Genomic DNA, 21,450 nt, shown 5'->3' on the forward strand with positions numbered 1-21,450 from the left:
TTGATCCTCCAATCACAACTGTTGCTTCCCTAGGATGAAGGATAGAGGGTGGGGTTTGAGATAGGTCCACTGCTGTATGGTCTCTCTCTCTCTCTCTATGACCCCCCCTCTCTCTCGCTCCCCCCCTCTCTCACACAAATACACACATAGTAAAGGTCCACGTATCCGTACCGAACCGAACAAGTTTCAGTGTGTACCGTACCGTACCGAACGGCTGTGTCGTGTACCGAACTAATACAACGGTATGTTAACCGCTAACGACCGCCCACCGGGGGCTGTTTTTTTCACAATCGAATATAATAATTATTATTATTATTATAATTTTTTTTACAAGTCGATTATTAATTTCAATATAGAATATATATGTTGACAGCCCTCTACAAGTACAATTAGTTACTGCAAACTTTCCCCCCACTGTACCGACAACACGTACCGAACCTTGACTTCAAAACCGAGGTAGGTACCGTACCGTGGTTTTTGTGTACCGTTACACCCCCAACACATACTGTAACCGGACAAATAAGGACGACATGTTAATTAATTTGATCCAAAATGTATATATTTGTTAATCCTCATCAATACATTCTAGGACGGAGAGCCACAGCCGGTAGGCCTGTACACACCATGTGTTGTAGGGGTGGTAGGTTCGAGGCCACACACACACACACACACACACACACACACACCTTCACCCGGTGTGCACCCGGCCGGCCGACACCCCGGAGCAGCTCTTCTCATCCGAGAGCAATTTCACAACAACAATAAAAAAAACTGCAGAGAATTTCTCTCTCCAGACATTCAACACATAGAATTTCCCCTTTTATATCAGTTATTGTATATACAATTCTAATAAAAGATAAAACGTACGAAAAAAGAAAAAAAAATTTAAAAATCTCTTCATGTAATTTTCTTAATAAAACACGGACCCCGGCGGGCGGGGTTAACCCTCTCACTGCCACACGACAGCCGGTTAACCCTTTCACTGTGACAATACAGAAGGTTAGCCCTTTACTATCACACAACCGACGGCGATGCTCCATCATTAGCATCATTAGATCCTTTTTCCGATTTTTCTCCCATCCCACTGTTAGTCGTTATGCCAATTCCCAACCCCCTTCCTGGTTGTTGCGCACCCCCCCCCCCCCTACTGTTGGTCCGAGAGGCCGGAGACTGTCACATGCTTTCCTCCGACGCATGTGCAGCCAGCCGGCAGCCAGCCTGGCCGCGCAGATTCTCACCGGGAGAGTGTAACGTGTGGAAGGTCGCACTACCTCTCTCCTGATCCTACCCTCGCTGAGCAGGCGCCCCGACCGAACTGTAGGGGTCGCTGTCCACAATGCCCAGGAGCCACCCACGGCTCCCCTCCCCCTAACTCAGCCAAACGAGTTAGTATAGCGATCAGCCCGAGCCAAGGCAATGCTGACTCTCCGGGAGTCGAGACCGCAGCCTCTTGCATTGGTGACGAGCACAATCTTCCGCTACGCCACCTGACCGCCCCGGCAGTGAAAGGGTAAATCAGGTGAACCGGGTGGGTGCTGGGTATAAGACAGGTCCACAACAACAGCTGATTCGACACAGGTTCGCACTGGGAGTGACTCAGGAAAGTTTACATAGTATAAGGCTACTATATGGATTTCATGATCTTGAAAACCTGCACACAATCCCTGGAACCATCATATGACTTTCTTGGAATAGTAGACCCCCCCTCCCCCCAAAGTGGCCTGAATTCCTAATTGGAATAAGGGAAATGTACATTCAATGAAGATTTAATTTTTTTATTATCTGCACACACAAGCGATGATAGAAACAAAGGACTTTTATTTTGGCAGATAAATCCCGAGACTTAATTATGTACTGCAAACGTTTAACGATAAGCCTCCAGATGTCCACCGAGATAGAAGTTGTTAATATCCTCTCATGCTTTATTTGTGAGACGAGTAGAAATATTGACCTCTTAAAAAGGCAAATTTCATATTTCAAAAAACAATTCGTCATCGTCAGGAACAAATCAGTCCAATTGCATAAATCAAAAGATTTGTTAACAAAAAAACGCATCCCATCACATAATCTTCCCGTAATGTAGATTTGTAACCTTGATGATGTCACAGATCTGTCAACGGTTCATTATTTCCCCTGTGTTCCATTGTCCTTTGCATGCTCCTTTTTCTTACGAAAAACTCTTACTTTTTTTTTTAATTTAGAAATACATGATATATCTGTAAGCATATCTGTATCGTCCGATATTGATCATTTATTTCTTTATCATCGCCGGTCCGATGAGCAAAAAAATTAAACGTGCGGGTAATGATGGTATTTTGTTTTTATCATAAATAATGGATGAGCAGAACTGGACAGATGTGAACAACCAGTGGATGATTTCTCTGTCCAGCCGCAGAGTTTTGTGTCGTTTTCTTTCCACCGCACGGTTTCGTTTTCTGGTACTTCCATCTACAACCGCATTAAAATAGGCTGCGGAAACAAAAATAAAGACAGAATAAAAATAAAGACAGAATATTTTCCATTTTACAGTGTTTTTCATGTCTCATCACTTTCAGTATGTACAAAATTTGATAACTTTTACTTTATTATTTGTTTCTAAAATACAGACCACACATCATGTCGACATCTGTAAATATTGGTTATCGGCCATTTTCATATTGGTGCGTCCCTCCCTACTCTCTCATCTTTACTTATTAAAGTGGTGATCCCAATATCCTAATTTCTGTTTATTTTGGCGACACCTATTGGTGATGCGTGGTTGGTGCCGTTGCATTCATGCACAGTGTTGACTCGCAGCCTCTGGGCAGCAATACGCGAAAGGTGTCTAGAAGACTGCCGGAAATCCACAAGAGGAAGAAGAAGCCACAGGCTTGCCCCGCCCCCTTGAGAGGATTCTCCGGCGCTGCAGCGGGACCCTCCCTACTCCACTGCGAGCAGCGCGCGCGCAGAACGACCTGCGTTTGTTGTTTACACACAATGCAACGCCATGTGATGTTAGAGACAGTTACTTTATCTTTTCCTAAACCAACTCATGCATGAATGGATGGCAACTAAGTAGCTTTTCTACCGTTCTCTCCCCCCCCTCAAGATATCTGCAAATAAACATTTAATTGTATAGCTGGCTGCACCATCATGCTACTGGAGCACTGCTAGCTAAAGTTAGCTGAGTAGTTCTATCCCAACAAGATGACTGATGCTGCTGCTTGGTAAGTTGGCTGTTGTCATTAATTACTACAGAATTTCTTGGCTTCTATTCATCTGCATTGTTTGCTAGCCACATTGCTACATGTTGTAATCGTGTTGTCCACCTAGTACTAGTAGTAACATTTAAAAGGGCAATATGAATTGAATCATTATGAATTGAAAATGGGGGACCCTGATGTAAACAAGACGAAAGTCTTTCTCTGGTCTGCATCCCCTTAACAATTGTGTGTATATGAGCCGTACTGTATTGTACCCATTCTGCAATCTGTTAAATAAAGTTTTCAATCAATCAAACATCACCAGAAAAACAATGATGATTTATTTTGTACACAGTCTCACACACTCAGTGTTGCACACATTCATTTAGTTGGACAGTTATTTGGAGGAGTACATTAGTTTGAATAATATGGCCACCAGTTATGTAATCATGGCCATTGAATCCTTGTTGTTGTGTTAATTACAGCTCAATGAAATGATAAAGTAGAATGAATGAATGAATGAACAGATTGCAGAATAGGTACAGTACAGTACGGCTCAATACACACAATTGTTAAGGGGATGCAGACCAGAGAAAGACTTTTGTCTTGTTTACATCAGGGTCCCCCATTTTCAATTCATCATGCCATTTATGACATACATGACATACATGACATCATGACGTTTATGGCATAGGGACATACATGACATGATACAGGTATTTAGTACTGTTACATTTGTGACATATACGATATGCAAATATACACTACTGTTACCCATAGATCCTAACAGAGAATATATACATATGTATTGTATTGAAATCTACATAATTTTATGGAGCTGTAATGAACACAACACAAGGATTCAGTGGTGGCCAGATGACATCAATGGTGGCCATATTCAAACTCATTGACTCAGAAACTTTTTTTTTTAATAGTTTTTGGATGTGTGTGAGATTATGTGCAATATTATAAATCTGCATTGTTTTTTTGGTGAAGTGCCCCTTTTTTTAAATACCCAAGTAGAACTCGATCGATACACGATGATCAGTTGTGCCGATACTTCCTGTCCTCTCACCACCAGCTGTGAACCGGCGGGCTCCATCAAGGCCATCGACCGGCACTCTGTGCATCAGATCTGCTCCGGACAGGTGGTGCTGACCTTGGCGACGGCCGTCAAGGAGCTGGTGGAGAACAGTATCGATGCAGGGGCCACCAGTGTTGGTATGTGTGTGCATTTGCTGTACTCTCTGCAGGTATTGGTAATTATTAGCTTGGCCTCTAGCAGCTACCATACCAGGTCCACAAGATGGCTACTTAAAAAAAAAAAACGAGAATAAACACTGAACTAGGAAGAACAGCTTTTTCAAGCGTCGCACCTTGGGCATGGCATGGGCTCTACAGGACCATATCCACTTAGACACCCTGGTCTCTCTCTGCGCATTTAAATCTGTATTACATAACTTCCTACAAGAAGAATGTCGCTGCTTTCTGTAGTCGGGTCCCAACTGAAAAACTGCAAAATTACTGTATTACCCTGTATTTTACTGTTGTACACTTTTACTATTATATAGACTATTCTGTTTTGTGTTTACATGTGATGTATTGTATATTGTATACATGCACTTTTATTATGTTCTTGTGTGATGTATGTATCGCACATTTTATTGCTGTCTGATATATTGCAAATGTTATTGCTGTCATCTTGGCCAGGTCTCCCTTGCAAAAGAGATCTTGTATCTCAATGGGACTTCCTGGTTAAATAAAGGTTAAATAAAAAAATTGTGTAAAGTGCAAAAGTACTAACTTACACAAAGGGGGGTTGCCTGTCTGGCTCGACTCCCAATCTCTGCACTGAACACACGTTTAATCATGAACTAAATGTTCTCTATTAAAGGGGAACTCCACTTTTTTTGGAAATTAGCTTATTTAACATCTTCCCTGGAGTTAGACAAGAAGATGCATACCTTTCTTGTCTCTGTGCGTGCATTTTAGCTTTGGGAATAGACGCTCCGTTAGCATAGCTTAGCTTCATCACTGGAAGTGAGGCAGGACAGTAGCCTTACAGTGCCTTACAGTGTATTGCAAGGTCTGACATTGACCAAACTTGATATGCATGACCTTGGTGGGCTCTAGGTCAACTCCTGAAAAGGGGGTCAATGTCAGACCTTGCAATCAAAAGTTAGGGGGCGCACTGAAATTATGGCAAGGGTTATTAGCCCCCTAACTTTTGATTGCAAAGTCTGACATTGACCCCCTTTTCAGGAGTTGACCTAGAGCCCACCAAGGTCAGGCATATCAAGTTTGGTCAATGTCAGACCTTGCAATACACTGTAAGGCACTGTAAGGCTACTGTCCTGCCTCACTTCCAGTGATGAAGCTAAGCTATGCTAACGGAGTGTCTATTCCCAAAGCTAAAATGCACGCACAGAGACAAAAAAGGTATGCATCTTCTTGTCTAACTCCAGGGAAGATGTTAAATAAGCTAATTTCCAAAAAAAGTGGAGTTCCCCTTTAAAGGAACACACCAACATTATGAGAAATGCATTTACCGACTTCTCCAGAGTCAGACAAGATTGATGGATACCAATTTCCTCAGTAGTGCGATCAGTAGAAAGCTATCCAGCTGCAAGGTAGCCTAGCTTAGCACAAACGAATGGAAGCGAATACGGACCACTAGCCTAGCTTAAAACTGTTTTTGGCCAACAGCTTGGCTAGCTGGCAGCCGGATAGCTTTTTACTGAACACACAGAGAAAAAATTGACATCTAGCTTCTTGTCTGGTCTCTCTGGAGAAGACGGTAAGAGCATTTCCCATAATGTTGGCATGTTTCTTTAACATAAATGATATCTACTCTTAACACATTGAGTGCCACGCCCCTTCCGGGAAGTGACCCCTTCCTTGCCGTCCATTAACCCCATGTAAACGTAGTTGTAGTTTGTAGAGCTAAACCTATATTTTATAGTATAGCTATGGGTCCAATAACGCTGTCAAGTCTCAGTGAGTTGCTTCTGGTCAACGTGCAAAAAACAGATAATTTTTTCATCCGTACATTTCAATAGCTGTAGAAATAAATATCAGATCAACGCAAGCTTTCATATATAGTGTCCTTATCTGGTCTCTGATGTAATGCAAAAAAAAGAATCCAAATATCTGATCGCCATTCCAGTTATCCACAGCGATCCTGTCTCCGACGTTGTTGGGCATTGCACTTCAACGGGCGGGCGGGGTCAGTTGTCCAAACCATCCCTACAAGCGTGTGTTTTGCCAGAGTGTTTAGGACCCGCCCCCACGCCGCAGCTCGGTAGAGAAAATAAACTAACTCGTTTCTAACGGGGTGCAATAATGGCCGAAGGCGTTAGAGGGCGTTATAAGACCGCCTGCCAGCTCAGACACACTCAGAACAGTATGCACAAGGTGCCCCGCTGAATTATGAATGGCAATGGCGAATAAAAGAAATACCATGACGTTTCCGGCACTCAACGATCGGGCGACAGAAACGTAGATCGATCTATGTGAACGGCACCCAAAGGGTTAATGTGGGAGATTTGAGTTTTCACGAACGGTGTCATGAACGGTATCGATGACTTGTATATATTTTAGATGTGAAGCTGAAGGAGTGTGGAGTTGAAGTAGTAGAAGTATCCGACAACGGCAAAGGTGTAGAGGAGGCCAACTTTGAAGGACTAAGTAAGTGTCACCCATCACCTTTCTTTCGCCTGTCAAGTCTGACCTTTGTGTAATACAAGTTACAACATAGTCCAAACTGATCCTCCCTTAAATGCCTTACTGACCGAGAGACGTTTCTTTCTTTCTTTCTGTCCCACAGCATTGAAACATCATACGTCCAAACTAAAGGATTTCTCTGACCTCATGCACGTGGAAACGTTTGGTTTCAGAGGTGAAGCCCTCAGCTCCCTGTGTGCTTTGAGGTAAAAGGGTTCCACTTTTCCACTATTTTCTAGTTGTCCTGTTTGCCTATTGTTTAATAACAGCGCAGCAGTGCTGCTTTTGCTTCCGCGTTTTCCCTGATTGGCTGCGCCATGCCCCGCGGCAGGCGCGGCAACCGCAGGGCGGAGCGGCAGAGCGCGAGCGGAATTATGTCATGTCCGCCATGATTTTCATTCGGTGCTTCAGCTCACCTGGCAGAGCAGCGGTCCTGCGGTCCTGCGGTCCGTTGTTGACGAGTTCGAATCCCATCAAATTTTTTTTTTTAACGTGATTTTTTTTTTAACGTGTATTCTTTCGCCGGTTAAGGTTAGGCATGGTTAAGGTTAAGGTTAAGGTTAGGCATTGTTTCGGAGTTGGTTAAGGTTAGAACGGTTAAGTTTAGGCTCTGTTAAGGAGCTGGTTAAGGTTAGAGTTTGTCTTAGAGACAGCCTATTTCCGCACTGCCGCTCTCCCGCGTTGCCGCGGTCACATGGTCAAATTGTCACATTCTTGCACGGCTGCGCTGTTAAAAAACAACACGCGTCCTGTTTTCAATATTACGGCATGTAAACGGAACACGTGTTGCTGTTGATCGCTGTCGTCGTACAGAACTTGCAAGTCGCTTTGGATAAAAGCGTCGGCTAAATTAATTAATTAATTAATGTAATAGTGAAATAGGGCGATTAGGCCACACGGGTCTAACTTTGCCGCAGACTTCTTTTTCTGCCACATCGTCAGCTCAAATGCGTTCTACTTTCCCCTCGTTCCTCTCGCCACCTCCCCCTCTCTGCCCCCCCCTCGCCCCCCCCCCGCAGTGACCTCAGCGTGGTGACGTGTCACGAGTCGGCCCAGGTGGGGACCAAGCTGGTGTTCGACCGCGACGGCCACCTGGTCCAGCGGTCGCCTCACCCCCGGCAGCAGGGCACCACGGTCTGCCTGCAGCAGCTCTTCTGCACGCTGCCCGTCCGGCACAAGGAGTTCCAACGCAACATCAAAAAGGTTCGTCCAACAACAACCCGTAGTATTCAGAGGGGGGAGATTGCACTGTGTGCCTGATGGGAGCTAGTGACTATTTTTATATTATTTATAACTAGGGATGATCGATATTGGCTTTTTTACCTATACCCAACTCTTAATTTACGATACCGATATATGCAGGGTCCCCCCCCCCCCCCAAAAAACGTAATAATTTCAGGTAATTAACATTACATATCTCTTGTCGTGGATAAATGTGCTATACAAATAACGCTGACTTGACTTGACCCACTCTATGGCGGGTTCGAGCTGTTGCCCTGTGATAGTCGTTACACACTACCTAGGGCAAACCTAAACATTAAAAAAAAAAAAAAAAAAACTCCTTCATTCCTAATGCCATTAAGGCATTAAATAAATCTTGCACTCGTTAGACCCGGTCCTTGTTGATGTACCCGTAATTCCTCTATTACTGACCCGGGCTTGTATTTGCTTAAACTGTAGCGGGTACCAGGCTTTTATTAGGAGGAGGCCTGTATAAGAGAGAGGCCTATATTTCTAATTTTTAAACGGATCATAATGAATAAATCAACATTTTGTGTCAGTTTGAACCCAGTAAAATGTACTAGGTTCATTTATTGAAACCAAGTACTGTATGAAATAGTAAACACTAACAGTGCAATTACAGGTGGTCACTGGTCATTTCAACGTTTTTTCAAAGTGAAATCAAGTAACTTTACCTCAGCAGCTCAGTATATTAGTGACCCGGCTTGTATTAGGAGGTCGGCTTATAATTGCTTAGCTCAAGAGCGCACCCGGCCATTAATAGAGACCCGGCTTGTATTTGAGACCCGGTTACTATTAGAGGAATTACGGTACATATTGTATTCCTACGTTCTCTGCACTACACACAGATGTGTGTATTATGTATACGTCTGCTGTCATTGTCGTTGTTGTTTTTATTTGTTTGTTCAATGGTGAGACCAAAGACAAATTTCCACACTGTGGACAATAAAGTGAAACTAAACCAAAGCAAGCGGAACCATTCCTATAACCGTTTAATGCTTAATTATTATTATTATTGTTGTTGTGTTTCTTTCCAGGAGTACACCAAAATGATCCACGTTCTCCAGGCTTACTGTATCATCTCCACTGGAGTGCGTATCACCTGCTCCAACCGGGCCGGACAGGGCAAGCGCAGCCCGGTGCTCGGCACCAGTGGCAGTCAGAACATGCGCGACAACATAGGCGCCGTGTTTGGACCCAAACAGGTCCGTTTTGGTGTTGGAACTTTAAAGTCGCAGAATCTGACCGTATATATATATATATTAGGGCTGGGCGATATGGCCTAAAAAAATATCCCAGATTATTTATTTTTTTAATCCGATTTTTTTCTCTTGAAAACTAGAAACGCCAATGAAATCATTCAAATAACCTTTGTTTTTATTTGACACAAGAAAATGATCAAACCAAGATGAATTTCCCTATTGGATTGAAGTGCAAACCTAACTTTCACCAATCTTCACTTATAAATTATAATATATATATATATAAGGTTACTCTTGATCAAACAAAGATGAATGTCCCTATTTGGATTAATAGTGCAATGACTTGCTTTTTCACCAAACTTCACTTAAAACAAATAAAAGGTGCCTCTTGATCATCAAACAAGAATGAATTTCCCTATTGGGATTATTAAAGTGCAAATCTAACTTTCACCAAACATCACTTTTTGTAAAAATAAAAGGTGACTCTAAAAAAAAAGATTTAATTAATTCGAATTAATCGATAATATCAATTAATCGCCCAGCCCTAATATATATGTTGTTTGTTGAGTCTTCGCTGTGTCTGAAATCCTTTGTGATATTCTGCTTCGTCTACAGCTGCAGAATCTGCTGCCGTTTCAGCAAGTGTCGCCCACGGAAACTGTGAAGCAGGACTATGGACTCGGCGACGCAGATCTTCCCAAAGACCTCTTCACGTAAGTAACGCCACAGCATTGACCATATTCACATGATGGCCATTTTCCCCTTATGTCATGCTCAGGTTGGGTTCCTTTCCACCCAACCCAAGGTTGGAAAGGACTGACATAAGAGCAAAATGGCCACCGTATCAATATGGTCAAATACGTGTGATTTCTTTTCGTAGCCGTAGTTTGCGAAGACGCTCTCTGATTGGCTAGCCCGTGTACAGCGAAGACCCTCTCTGATTGGTTTAGCTCCGACGGGCTCTGGGATAGAAATGTCCGCCTTGTACACACAAGATTGTTCGCACATTACATATATATTCTCCTAGATATTTATGGACCACCAGCCCTGATTCCAAACTCTAAGCATAACCCACTTCGAAAGAGGGCCAAAGCATAACCACTTCGAAGCAGAGAATAATATGTACAAGGCGGACATTTCTATCCCAGAGCCCTTCGGAGCTAAACCAATCAGAGAGGGTCTTCGCTGTACACGGGCTAGCCAATCAGAGAGCGTCTTCGCTGTACACGGGCTAGCCAATCAGAGAACGTCTTCGTAAACTACGGCTACGGGAAAAAAATCACGCGGTCAAATACGCTCCTTTTTTACGGCATGGCGCAGACAAAAGTCGACCAATCACGGCTCACGCTGCTACGTGCATACGGCTCACACCAGTCAGTCACACTTAATCCAGTTATGAGGCTCTGTTATTCTTACTGAGCAAGAGAGACTTTCATATTTCATTCATACCATCACTCATGCACCCCTGTTGCAGCATCACTGGGTTCGTGTCACGAGGAGACCATGGCGTTGCGAGAAGTGCCACCGACAGACAGTTCTTTTTCGTCAACAGCCGACCGTGTGATCCGACGAAGGTGATGTGAAGTTTAATCGATTTTTTTTATCGTAAAAACAGGAGGATGTGTGTTATATGTGTCATCCGAGGCTCTGACACCATCAACCTCTTCAAAACCAAGCTAAAAACCCACCTGTTCACACTTGCCTTCACGCAACACGGCCCCGCTCCCAAGTAGCCCACCCCTGACTTTTTTTTAAGCCACAGATTCCGTTGTTTTGTTTTGTTTTGTTTTGTTGTTTGTTTGTTTGTTCATTTCAACCACTTCATCCAATTGGACAGAACTTGCCTCCTTTTTTTATTTTTTTTATATCTTATCTTATTTGTTTTTTCTTGTTGTTACTATACACAGATCTTTTATGTATTTTATTATATTTTTTGTCAATTTTATCTCTTATTTTTATTTTTATTTTTCATCCTTTCCTTGTACAGTGTCCTTGAGTCTGAGAAAGGCGCTTCTCTCTTAAAATTCAATTTATTATTATTATTATTATTATTATTATTATTATTATTATTATTATTATTATTATTATTATTATTATTATTATTATTATATTATTTAGCCTAATAATCACAGTTTTATTCTCTTGTAGGTGATCAAAGTTGTCAACGAAGTATATCACATGTACAACAGACATCAGTATCCATTTGTTGCCTTGAACATAGCTGTGGCCTCGGGTAAGACAACAAGCTTTATGACGGCAGTGCTGACGTTCATTCTGAAACCGCTCTTGGGGTCGCCGCCCCCGTGTTGAATCATTTGGCTGTGGTGTTATTTCAGAGTGTGTTGATGTCAACGTCACGCCAGACAAGCGGCAGATCTTCCTCCACGAGGAGAAGCTCCTGCTGGCCATCCTGAAGACCTCGCTCATTGCAATGTACGAGACCGGGGTCAACAAGATCAGCCTGAACCTCATGCCTTTCCCCAGTAAGAACATTATTATTTAGTCTCCATTGACCATATTCTATATTTTACATGGACATAGTAATTTCTCTTGAGAGAGGGTTTTCTCTCTCTTTTTATAATTTAGCATGGACTTCAATTCAAGTTGACACTGAATAGTAGGGGTGGGGGGGAAAATCGATACGTAGTAGTATCGCGATACTTTGCGTGGCGATACTGTATCGATACAGGGAAGTATCGATATTTAATTCATAAAAAAAAATAGTTGCATTGTTCATTTCAATACCTGTAATAGTACAGTAGTCCACACACACACACGCACACATGTGCATTCAGTTAAGTTGGAATATGACTAATACAAACAGTTCAGTTTGTCAGTGTTGACATCTGTCTGCTTGAGAAAATACCACGTTCTGCATAAAAATTATTGAAGTGAGATGAACAGACTGAACTTTATTCTATTAGATAAAACATGTTGACAAAGTTTTACTTTGCAGTTGAAAAAAGGTAATAAATCGCAATATATCGCAATATTAATATCGCAATACTCAGCATATCGCAATATATTTAGTATCGCAATACTATCGTATCGTGACTCACGTATCGTGATAGTATCGTATCGCGAGGCCTCTGGTGATTCCCACCCCTAATTGACCATATTAAATATTTTACATGGATTCAGATTCAGATGACTTTATTCGCCATTTTATACAGGTACAAAATGGAACGTGATTTGACATTACAGTGCATACTTTTTTCACAATTAAGAACAATACAACAGTAAATAAATAATTATAAGTAAAGTGCAAGACAGGACAGAACAGTGAGACAACAATAAGACTGTGAAAGTGCAGTGGTTGGGGACATGGATACAGTGCAACACAAAGTTCAAGTCCAGAAGTCCAGCCCTAGCAGCTCGCCATCGGGGGGGGGGGGGGGGGAGCAGGGGGTCACCTGACTCGTTTACCAGGTGAGCTGCTGAGGGGAAGAAACTCAGTCTGTGGCGGGACTTTAGTGTCATAGTAATTTCTCTGAGAGAGGGTTTTCTCTTTTTATAATTTAGCATGGACTTCAATTCAAGTTGACACACTGAATAGTATTATTCTTCAGAATTAATTTAGACTGTATGTCTCTCTTTCTCTAGATTCCCACAAACCCGTAGTAGAGCCACGTTCTGAAGGATCTCGGGTGTTTAAGTCTAATAATGAGAATCTTCCAGAACACAGAGAGGATTCCAAACTGGTGCGTCAAAAAAGCCCCAAGAAGTCCTCTCTGAACCTGGCCGGGCTGAAGGCTGCTTTCTCCATGCAGAACAACGGCCCCAGTGACGGGGCCAAGGGGAACGCCTCGAGAGCTGCAGGCGGCGGCCCGATGCAGAAGACACTGCAGTCTTTCTTTAAGGGTTCAGAAAAGAGCCACACGAGTCCCAGACCAACGGTACAGTCTCCTTTGAAACCCACCAGAGATCTAGCTACAATCTCCCCAGTGGGGAGGTCACTGCTGGATGGTTTCAGGTATGGAAGGACACCAGATAGTAGTAGCGACATAGACTCTGGCAGAGACAGCGTGACCGAGTGCGACTCCACCACAGCGACGCCAGATAGCCCGTGTCGCACGTCGGAGTTCAGCTCTCCGGACCTGGTGACCGAGAGCCCTCTCGTCATCGAAAGCGAGTCAACCGAAGAAGAACTTCCAAACGAGGCTCCTCTGGTCGTCACAGAACGGGCCGAACCGCACTCTTCCAGCGAGGACTCCGCGCAGAATAGCCCAGACGCCAAGAAAGCCAGGACGGAGGAGGATCATCAACGTTTCTCCGGCGTCGAACGCGAATCCGACGACGCCCGCCCGTTCGCCTGTTCCGAGGGATCTTCCGTCTCGAAGACGGACGCTCCCGCCTATCGTCGTCGTAAGAGGACGGCGGCACTGCAGTTCTCGTTCCAGGAGCTGGCGGGCAGGGTGCGGCGGCTGCAGGCGCAGCAGAGACAGAGGACTATAGAGGGGCTGCGCTACCGCCGCTTCAGAGCCACCATTATCCCCGGAGAGAATCAGAGTGCAGAGGACGAGCTGAAGAAGGAGATCAGGTGAGATTCATACCAGTCCACTACTTACTTATGTCCTAACCGCACACAGCCACAAGCTCACACACAAGCCGCTTTTGTATAGGTTTTGCAACACATTAATATTAATAGGTTTTGCCGCCGCGGCATTATGCATTTGTAATCCCCCCTACATAATAACCATGCAGGTTAATCAGCAGGTTAATCAGCAAAGGTTAATAATAATAACCATGCAGGTTAATTAGCAACGCTCGCACAATACCTAGGTTAATAATAAGTAGGCAATTGGCACAAGTGTAAATTATACATTCGTCACTCAGTTTAAACATCGACGCACTTAGCTCAACTTGTTAGTCAGCTTGCTGTGGAGCCTATGGTCACAAGTTCGAATCACTTCAATTTTTTCTTTTCTTTTTTTTTTTACGTTTAATTAATTTATCATCTCTATATTAACGTAACTAGCTATTCATATCAATCGAAATAACGTTCATCTCCGTGAGCCTTCAGAGCCTTTATTTTGGACCTTATGGTGTTCTTGTTTTGTTCTTGACTTATTGTGATGTTTCTTCTTGACTTGTTTAAAGAAGACGTGTACGGCCCATGGGGACATTAACGTGTGTTGTGTCGGGCCTTACAAATACATTTGATTTGATTAGATGATTTGGGGATAGAAGCTCCTTTTCAAATGGGTTGAAAAGCCACTGGGCTGTCTGTCAGCACATTAACATGGCCGTCTGTCGCCGACCCACAGCAAAGACATGTTCAAGCAGATGGAGATCATCGGCCAGTTCAACCTGGGCTTCATCATCACCAAGTTCAACACGGACGTGTTCATGATCGACCAGCACGCCTCGGACGAGAAGTACAACTTTGAGCAGCTTCAGCAGCACAGCGCGCTCCAGGGACAGAGGCTCATAGTGTGAGGGGTCGACGTCTTCACCGTATTTGATGCTGGGTTTTATTAATCAATTCTCCGTCTTGATATTTAATAACGTCATCAATGAAGCCCCGCTTTTAGTCGTTTGATTAACCGCTGTCGTGTTTGTCGCGTTTGGTTCTCAGGCCTCAGAGTCTCCACCTCCCCGCCGTCAGTGAGAACGTGCTCCTGGAGAACGTGGAGATCTTCAGAAAGAATGGCTTCGAGTTCCTCATCGATGAAGATGGTATAAACATTTTTTTTTTTTTTCTTTTTTTTTTGTTTTTTGGTAGATATTCTATTGGTTTTGTTACCAGAGAGAGAGAGAGAGGACATTCTGCAAAAGGTTGAACCCGGGACGGCCGCGTTGCACCGCAGCGCTGTACGTGCTGCGCTACCCTGGCGCCCCCCCGGTATAAACAATTTCTCCGTTAAAACTATGCTATTGCGTATCAGCCAGAGATGTCCCAATTGATATGAATGACTCCACAGAGAGTTTACTATTGGGGGGCGACAGTTGGCTCAGGAGGTAGAACGGTCGTCCGGTTATCGGAAGACTCCCGGTTCGATTCCCGCTCCTCCCAGGCAAATGTCCTTAAGTAAGACACTTAACCCCAAATGTTGGCACCTTGCATGGTTGCCTCTGCTGTCGGTGTGTGAATGTGAGGAACAAAATTGTAAAGCGCTTCGGATAAAAGCGCTATATAAATGCACCATTTAACCTTTTTACCATTTATTTGTTTCCTATTGATCCCATTTGTGACCAAATAATTTTGTGATTTAAAAAAAAAAATTAAATATTGAAGTCTTGATTGTGATCGCAGCCCAGGTGATGCAGAGGGTGAAGCTGGTGTCTCTGCCCACCAGTAAGAACTGGACATTTGGACCCGCGGACATCGAGGAGCTGATCTTCATGTTGAGCGACAGCCCGGGGGTCATGTGTCGACCGTCACGCGTCAGACAGATGTTCGCCTCCAGGGCTTGCAGGAAATCGGTGAGTTCATAATGTTCGTCTCGAAGCGGCGGCTAAGTGGCACAGTGGGCAAGGCGCTCGCCACTAACGCAGGGAGACGCTGGGTTCGAGCCCAGCTCTCTGCGTTGCTTCCGGCTTGGCTGGTCGTTCATGCTAACACAATTGGCAGTGTTAGAGAGGTGGGAAAGCCGGTGGGTGGGGATCGGACGTTGTGGACAGCGACTCCTACAGGTCGGTTGGGTGACGCCTGCGCAGCAGAAGCAGGAAGTATCGGGGGCAGCGTGAGCCTCCCACGCGTTACTCCTCGCCACTGAGAGATCGCGCTGTCTGGTGAAAAGATGCGACGGCTGCCTCCTCGAGTACCGGAGGGGACACGTGATGCAAGGCTTCTATCCTCACTACAGCCGACCAGTGGGAGGCATAGTCTAGCGACGTTCGAGACGGGGGAGGGGAGAATTGGATAATACGAAATTGGGATGGGAGAAAAATAGAAAAACGGAGAGAAAAAGTAGATCCAAAACAAAAAAAATCCGTCTTGAAGCTACAATTTGATTTAACTGACGTACTGATCACTTGCAGTCCAGATTATTCTAATGACTTTAGTAATCGGGTGACCTATCAATATATTTGACTTTCAACGTGTTTGTTTTCCATGAAAGCCAAATGAAGAGTGACTCAGTGTTTTGTTGACGTGATTTTCTTTTGTCCGGTCTGTTTTAAACGCTTGTCTCCGTCCTCAGGTCATGATTGGTTTGACATGATGTCTTGATGCCCCGTCTGTCTGTTTTAAACGCTTGTCTCCGTCCTCAGGTCATGATTGGTTTGACATGATGTCTTGATGCCCCGTCTGTCTGTTTTAAACGCTTGTCTCCGTCCTCAGGTCATGATTGGTTTGACATGATGTCTTGATGCCCCGTCTGTCTGTTTTAAACGCTTGTCTCCGTCCTCAGGTCATGATTGGTTTGACATGATGTCTTGATGCCCCGTCTGTCTGTTTTAAACGCTTGTCTCCGTCCTCAGGTCATGATTGGTTTGACGTGATGTCTTGATGCCCCGTCTGTCTGTTTTAAACGCTTGTCTCCGTCCTCAGGTCATGATTGGTTTGACGTGATGTCTTGATGCCCCGTCTGTCTGTTTTAAACGCTTGTCTCCGTCCTCAGGTCATGATTGGTTTGACATGATGTCTTGATGCCCCGTCTGTCTGTTTTAAACGCTTGTCTCCGTCCTCAGGTCATGATTGGTTTGACGTGATGTCTTGATGCCCCGTCTGTCTGTTTTAAACGCTTGTCTCCGTCCTCAGGTCATGATCGGTACGGCTCTGAGTGTCAGTGAGATGAAGAAGCTGGTGGTCCACATGGGAGAGATCGAGCAGCCATGGAACTGTCCCCACGGCAGGCCCACCATGAGACACCTGGCCAACCTGGACATCATCTCACAAGACTGACAATCCGGCTGCCCTTTGATTGATTGATTGATTGACATTTTTATTAACAGATTGCAGAATGGGTACAATACAGTACGGCTCAATACACACAATTGTTTTTTTTTTTTATCCACTTTTTCTCCCATTTTCTATATTTTCTCCCATCCCAATTTCATATCATCCAATTCAACCCTCCCCTGTCATGAACGCTGTTTCTTGCCTCCCACAAGCCGGCTGCAATGTGGACTAAGTCATACATAGCACAAGTCCCCTCCGGTACTTGAGGTAACAGCAGTCGCATCTTTTCACCTGCGCAGCTCGATCTCTCAGTGGCGAGGAGTAACGCGTGGGAGGCTCACGCTGCCCCCGACACTTCCTGATTCTACTGCGCAGGCGCACCAACCGACCTGTAGGAGTCGCTGTCCACAACGCCCGATCCCCACCCATCAGTTTCCCACCCCCTAATACGGCCAATGTGTATTAGTGCGGACGACCAGCTAAACTGAAAGCAAATGTGGAGCGCTGGGCTCGAACAGGCAAGCCCAGCGTCTCCAGATTTTGTGGCGAGCGCCTTGCCCACTACGCCACGTAGCCGCCAATACACACAATTGTTAAGGGGATGCAGACCAGAGAGAGACTTTCGTCTTGTTTACATCAGGGTCCCCCATTTTCAATTCATCATAACTATGACATACACGACATACAGATAGACAATACTGCTACATCTATACATTTATGACATACCAGATTTACAAATACAGTACGGTTTGTGATACAAAAAGTAAAAAAGAAAAAAGAGAGTATATACATTTGACGAAGAAACTGTACATTGGAGGAGGTAGGCAGGGTGGGGGTAACTGTACATTGGATTATCGACGAAACCTTACTTGGTTCCAAGAAGAGGGTCTCGTGTATTACTACCGAACTGTGACTGATACAATAGATGTACACCTTGCTTCCAATATTGGCATGCGATTCCGACATGCCCGAGGGTATTAACCCATTCTCTGCCGGGCATTGTACCCATCATTGTACCCTCTCTGCCAGCGCTATAAGTCTATGGAGATGTTCACCTTCTTTGCAGGGCTATAACTTTTTTAATTGTATTGCTAAATTGACATTACTATGGCCCATTCAACATCAATTATCTATCGTTCAGGATGTAGGAACGTTTTACTTTTTCATTCACACATTCATACTAAAATACCGTCTAGAGTATAAATATGTTTTTATCGTTTTCTGCAGTATTTCATAGAACGTGAGATATAGGCATAAATGCATATATTAGATGATCAAATGCAGTTTGATACCGATCAACGTTATATTAAAAATTTCAACTGTACATGGTCCTAAACGTCATGACTGGTCATCTGCGGGTGAACGGAGGGGGGGGGGGGTCGTTTATAATTCAATGACCGACATTAAATGATTTATGTAGTATGGGTGATATATTGATCAGAGCAGTTTGTATCGAAAATGATAAAGAAAAACGCTGAAACTCACCCCAGTCTCCTCGTAGCGTTGGGCGATGAGAGTGCAGCAAACCGATCCCAATTATGGGATGTTGATCGATGCAATCCATTTCCGGTTTGTATATTACTAATACACGTCCAAATGATGTTGATTATTGAGTTATGGCAAAGATCCATATCGACGGTGTCTGTATTGAGCCCTGGGACGATAAGTGAGTGGCCGGACGAAAATAGGGGACGGACCGATCTACAATGGGCACTTCCGGTTTGGCAACTCGCCGATCGGCCACCCGGTGGCGGTATTGAAGCGTTGCAGAGTTGTGATGGCTCAGACAGCATCACCCAAGACTCCGTGGGTGAAATATGAATACCATGACGAAAATATGAAATATTGATCTCAAAAACGCCTTACAGAGTTATTGGCAGACAACGCATGGCGGAGAAACCCGCCTTAACACGTGATTGGCGGATAATGGGTTAATAAATACAGACTTTTTTTTTTTAACTACTTTTTCTCCCATTTTCTATTTTTCTCCCGTCCCCAATTTCGTATCGTCCAATTCTACCCTCCCCTGTCTCGAGCGCTGATAGGCCATGCCTCCCACAGGCCGGCTGCAATGTGGACGAAGCCTTGCATCACGTGTCCCCTCCGGTACTCGAGGAGGCAGCCGTCGCATCTTTTCACCTGCACAGCGCGATCTCTCAGCGGCGGGGGTCTGCGTGGGAGGGACACGCCGCCCCCGTTGCTTCCTGATTCTGCTGCGCAGGCGCACCAACCGACCTGTAGGAGTCGCTGTCCACAACGTCGATCCCCACCCACCAGCTTCCCACCCCTAACACTGCCAATTGCGTTAGTATGAACGACCAGCCAAGCTGGTAGCAATGCCGAGAGCTGGGCTTGAACCCAGCATCTCCTGCATTAGTGGCGAGCGCCTTGCCCACTGCACCACTTAGCCGCCTGTAAATACAGAAGGTTAATTGCTGATGCTCGTTTTTGTACATTTCGTATCTAATATTTGTTTTGCTTTCTTTTCCTTTCTCACTTGAGAATGTTGCTAGATTGGTGTGCATCTCATTCTTGTTTTATATTTGTACAGAACCAATACAAATGTTTACAAATTAAACTGATTTGACATGATGACGTGCTTGTTGCCTCGTTAATTTTTTATTGTAAAATGGAATTGCATCGTGTTGTGGTTTTGTAGTAGAACCAAAAAGAGGGTTCTACTTTTTTGTACTACGGCGGGTGTGGATCCCGTAGCGTTTGTGTCCTAACAACCGGCACCGCCGTTGCTATGGAGGAGATGCCGAGAGAAGCATGCAGCTGCAGAGCCGCAGAGCCAGCGTATGGAAGCAAATGAGTGACAGAAGTATTTGAATTTTATCAGACACTGAATTTATAGCATTGAAAATAATTACTTTGAAAACATGTATCTGAATTTTTTCAGACACTGAATTTATAGCATTGAAAATAATTACATTGAAAATCATGTATCTGAATTTTTTTGCTCCAAATGTGAAATACAAATTCAGTGTTTAAAATTCAATGTAAAAAAAATTCGAATGCATATATAAGAGAATATATACATACGGTGGAGAGGAGACTGTCTATTATATGTATATTTCTCTCCCACCCCCTCCTAATGTACAGTCTCCTCCCCACCGTATGCATATATTCTCTCCCCACCGTATGTATATATTCTCTCCCCACCGTATGCATATATTCTCTCCCCACCGTATGTATATATTCTCTCCCCACCGTATGTATACAGTATATTCTCTCCCCACTGTGCATATATTCTCTCCCCACCGTATGTATATATTCTCTCCCCACCGTATGTATATTTCTCACCCACCCACCCTCTCCTAATGTACAGTCTCCACCCCACCGTATATTCTCTCCCCACCATATGTATATTTCTCTCCCACCCACCCACCCCCTCCTAATGTAGTCTCCCCACCGTATGTATATATTCTCTCCCCACCGTATGTATATTTCTCTCCCACCCACCCCCTCCTAATGTACAGTCTCCTCCCCACTGTATGTATATATTCTCTCCCCACCGTATGTATATTTCTCTCCCACCCACCCCCTCCTAATGTACAGTCTCCTCCCCACCCTATGTATATATTCTCTCCCCACCATATGTATATTTCTCTCCCACCCACCCCCTCCTAATGTACAGTCTCCTCCCCACCGTATGTATATATTCTCTCCCCACCATATGTATATTTCTCTCCCACCCACCCACCCCCTCCTAATGTACAGTCTCCTCCCCACCGTATGTATATATTCTCTCCCCACCATATGTATATTTCTCTCCCACCCACCCACCCCCTCCTAATGTACAGTCTCCTCCCCACTGTATGTATATATTCTCTCCCCACCGTATGTATATTTCTCTCCCACCCACCCACCCCCTCCTAATGTAGTCTCCTCCCCACCGTATGTATATATTCTCTCCCCACTGTATGTATATATACCGCCATCTTTCTCCCGGGTTGGTGTGATCACATGACTGACAAAGCCGTGCAGTGATAGGCCAGAAGTCAGTTCGATTGCATCCAGGCTCGATTGCTTATCCTGTCTGGGTAGCCCGGATGATGGTTTTTTACATATAATTTTATACACCGCAAATATGCATCGAATTTTTTACATTGAATTTTATACACCGCAATTATGAATCGAATTTTTTACATTGAATTGTATACACCGCAATTATGCATCGAATTTTTTACATTGATTTTTTTTATGCATTCGAATTTTTTTACATTGAATTTGAAACACTGAATTTTTATTT

General features: G+C 44.2%; 1 protein-coding gene across 1 annotated transcript; it reads left to right on the forward strand.

The window, feature by feature from the left end:
* Positions 1–2,989: 2,989 nt before the first annotated feature.
* pms2 (PMS1 homolog 2, mismatch repair system component) lies at positions 2,990–17,572 on the forward strand. Its single transcript, XM_084323957.1, has 15 exons — positions 2,990–3,206; positions 4,264–4,403; positions 6,783–6,869; positions 7,009–7,111; positions 7,925–8,108; positions 9,185–9,352; positions 9,965–10,062; positions 10,824–10,923; positions 11,498–11,582; positions 11,686–11,832; positions 12,953–13,889; positions 14,617–14,784; positions 14,928–15,028; positions 15,606–15,775; positions 17,055–17,572. Exons 1-15 carry the CDS (start codon positions 3,187–3,189, stop codon positions 17,196–17,198), a joined length of 2,652 nt encoding a protein of 883 aa, XP_084180083.1. The 5' UTR covers positions 2,990–3,186; the 3' UTR covers positions 17,199–17,572.
* Positions 17,573–21,450: the final 3,878 nt, after the last annotated feature.

Source organism: Notolepis coatsorum (genome assembly GCF_963971535.1).
Source record: "Notolepis coatsorum genome assembly, chromosome: 10".
Taxonomy (NCBI): Eukaryota; Metazoa; Chordata; class Actinopteri; order Aulopiformes; family Paralepididae; genus Notolepis; species Notolepis coatsorum.

Bases quoted from the DNA above. Each gene is read 5' to 3' on its own strand.
- pms2 (XM_084323957.1), top strand. From the start codon at position 3,187: ATGACTGATGCTGCTGCTTG. The intron at 7,112-7,924 runs GTAAAAGGGTTC...CCCCCCCCGCAG, and splicing joins AGCTCCCTGTGTGCTTTGAG to TGACCTCAGCGTGGTGACGT. The intron at 9,353-9,964 runs GTCCGTTTTGGT...CTTCGTCTACAG, and splicing joins CCGTGTTTGGACCCAAACAG to CTGCAGAATCTGCTGCCGTT.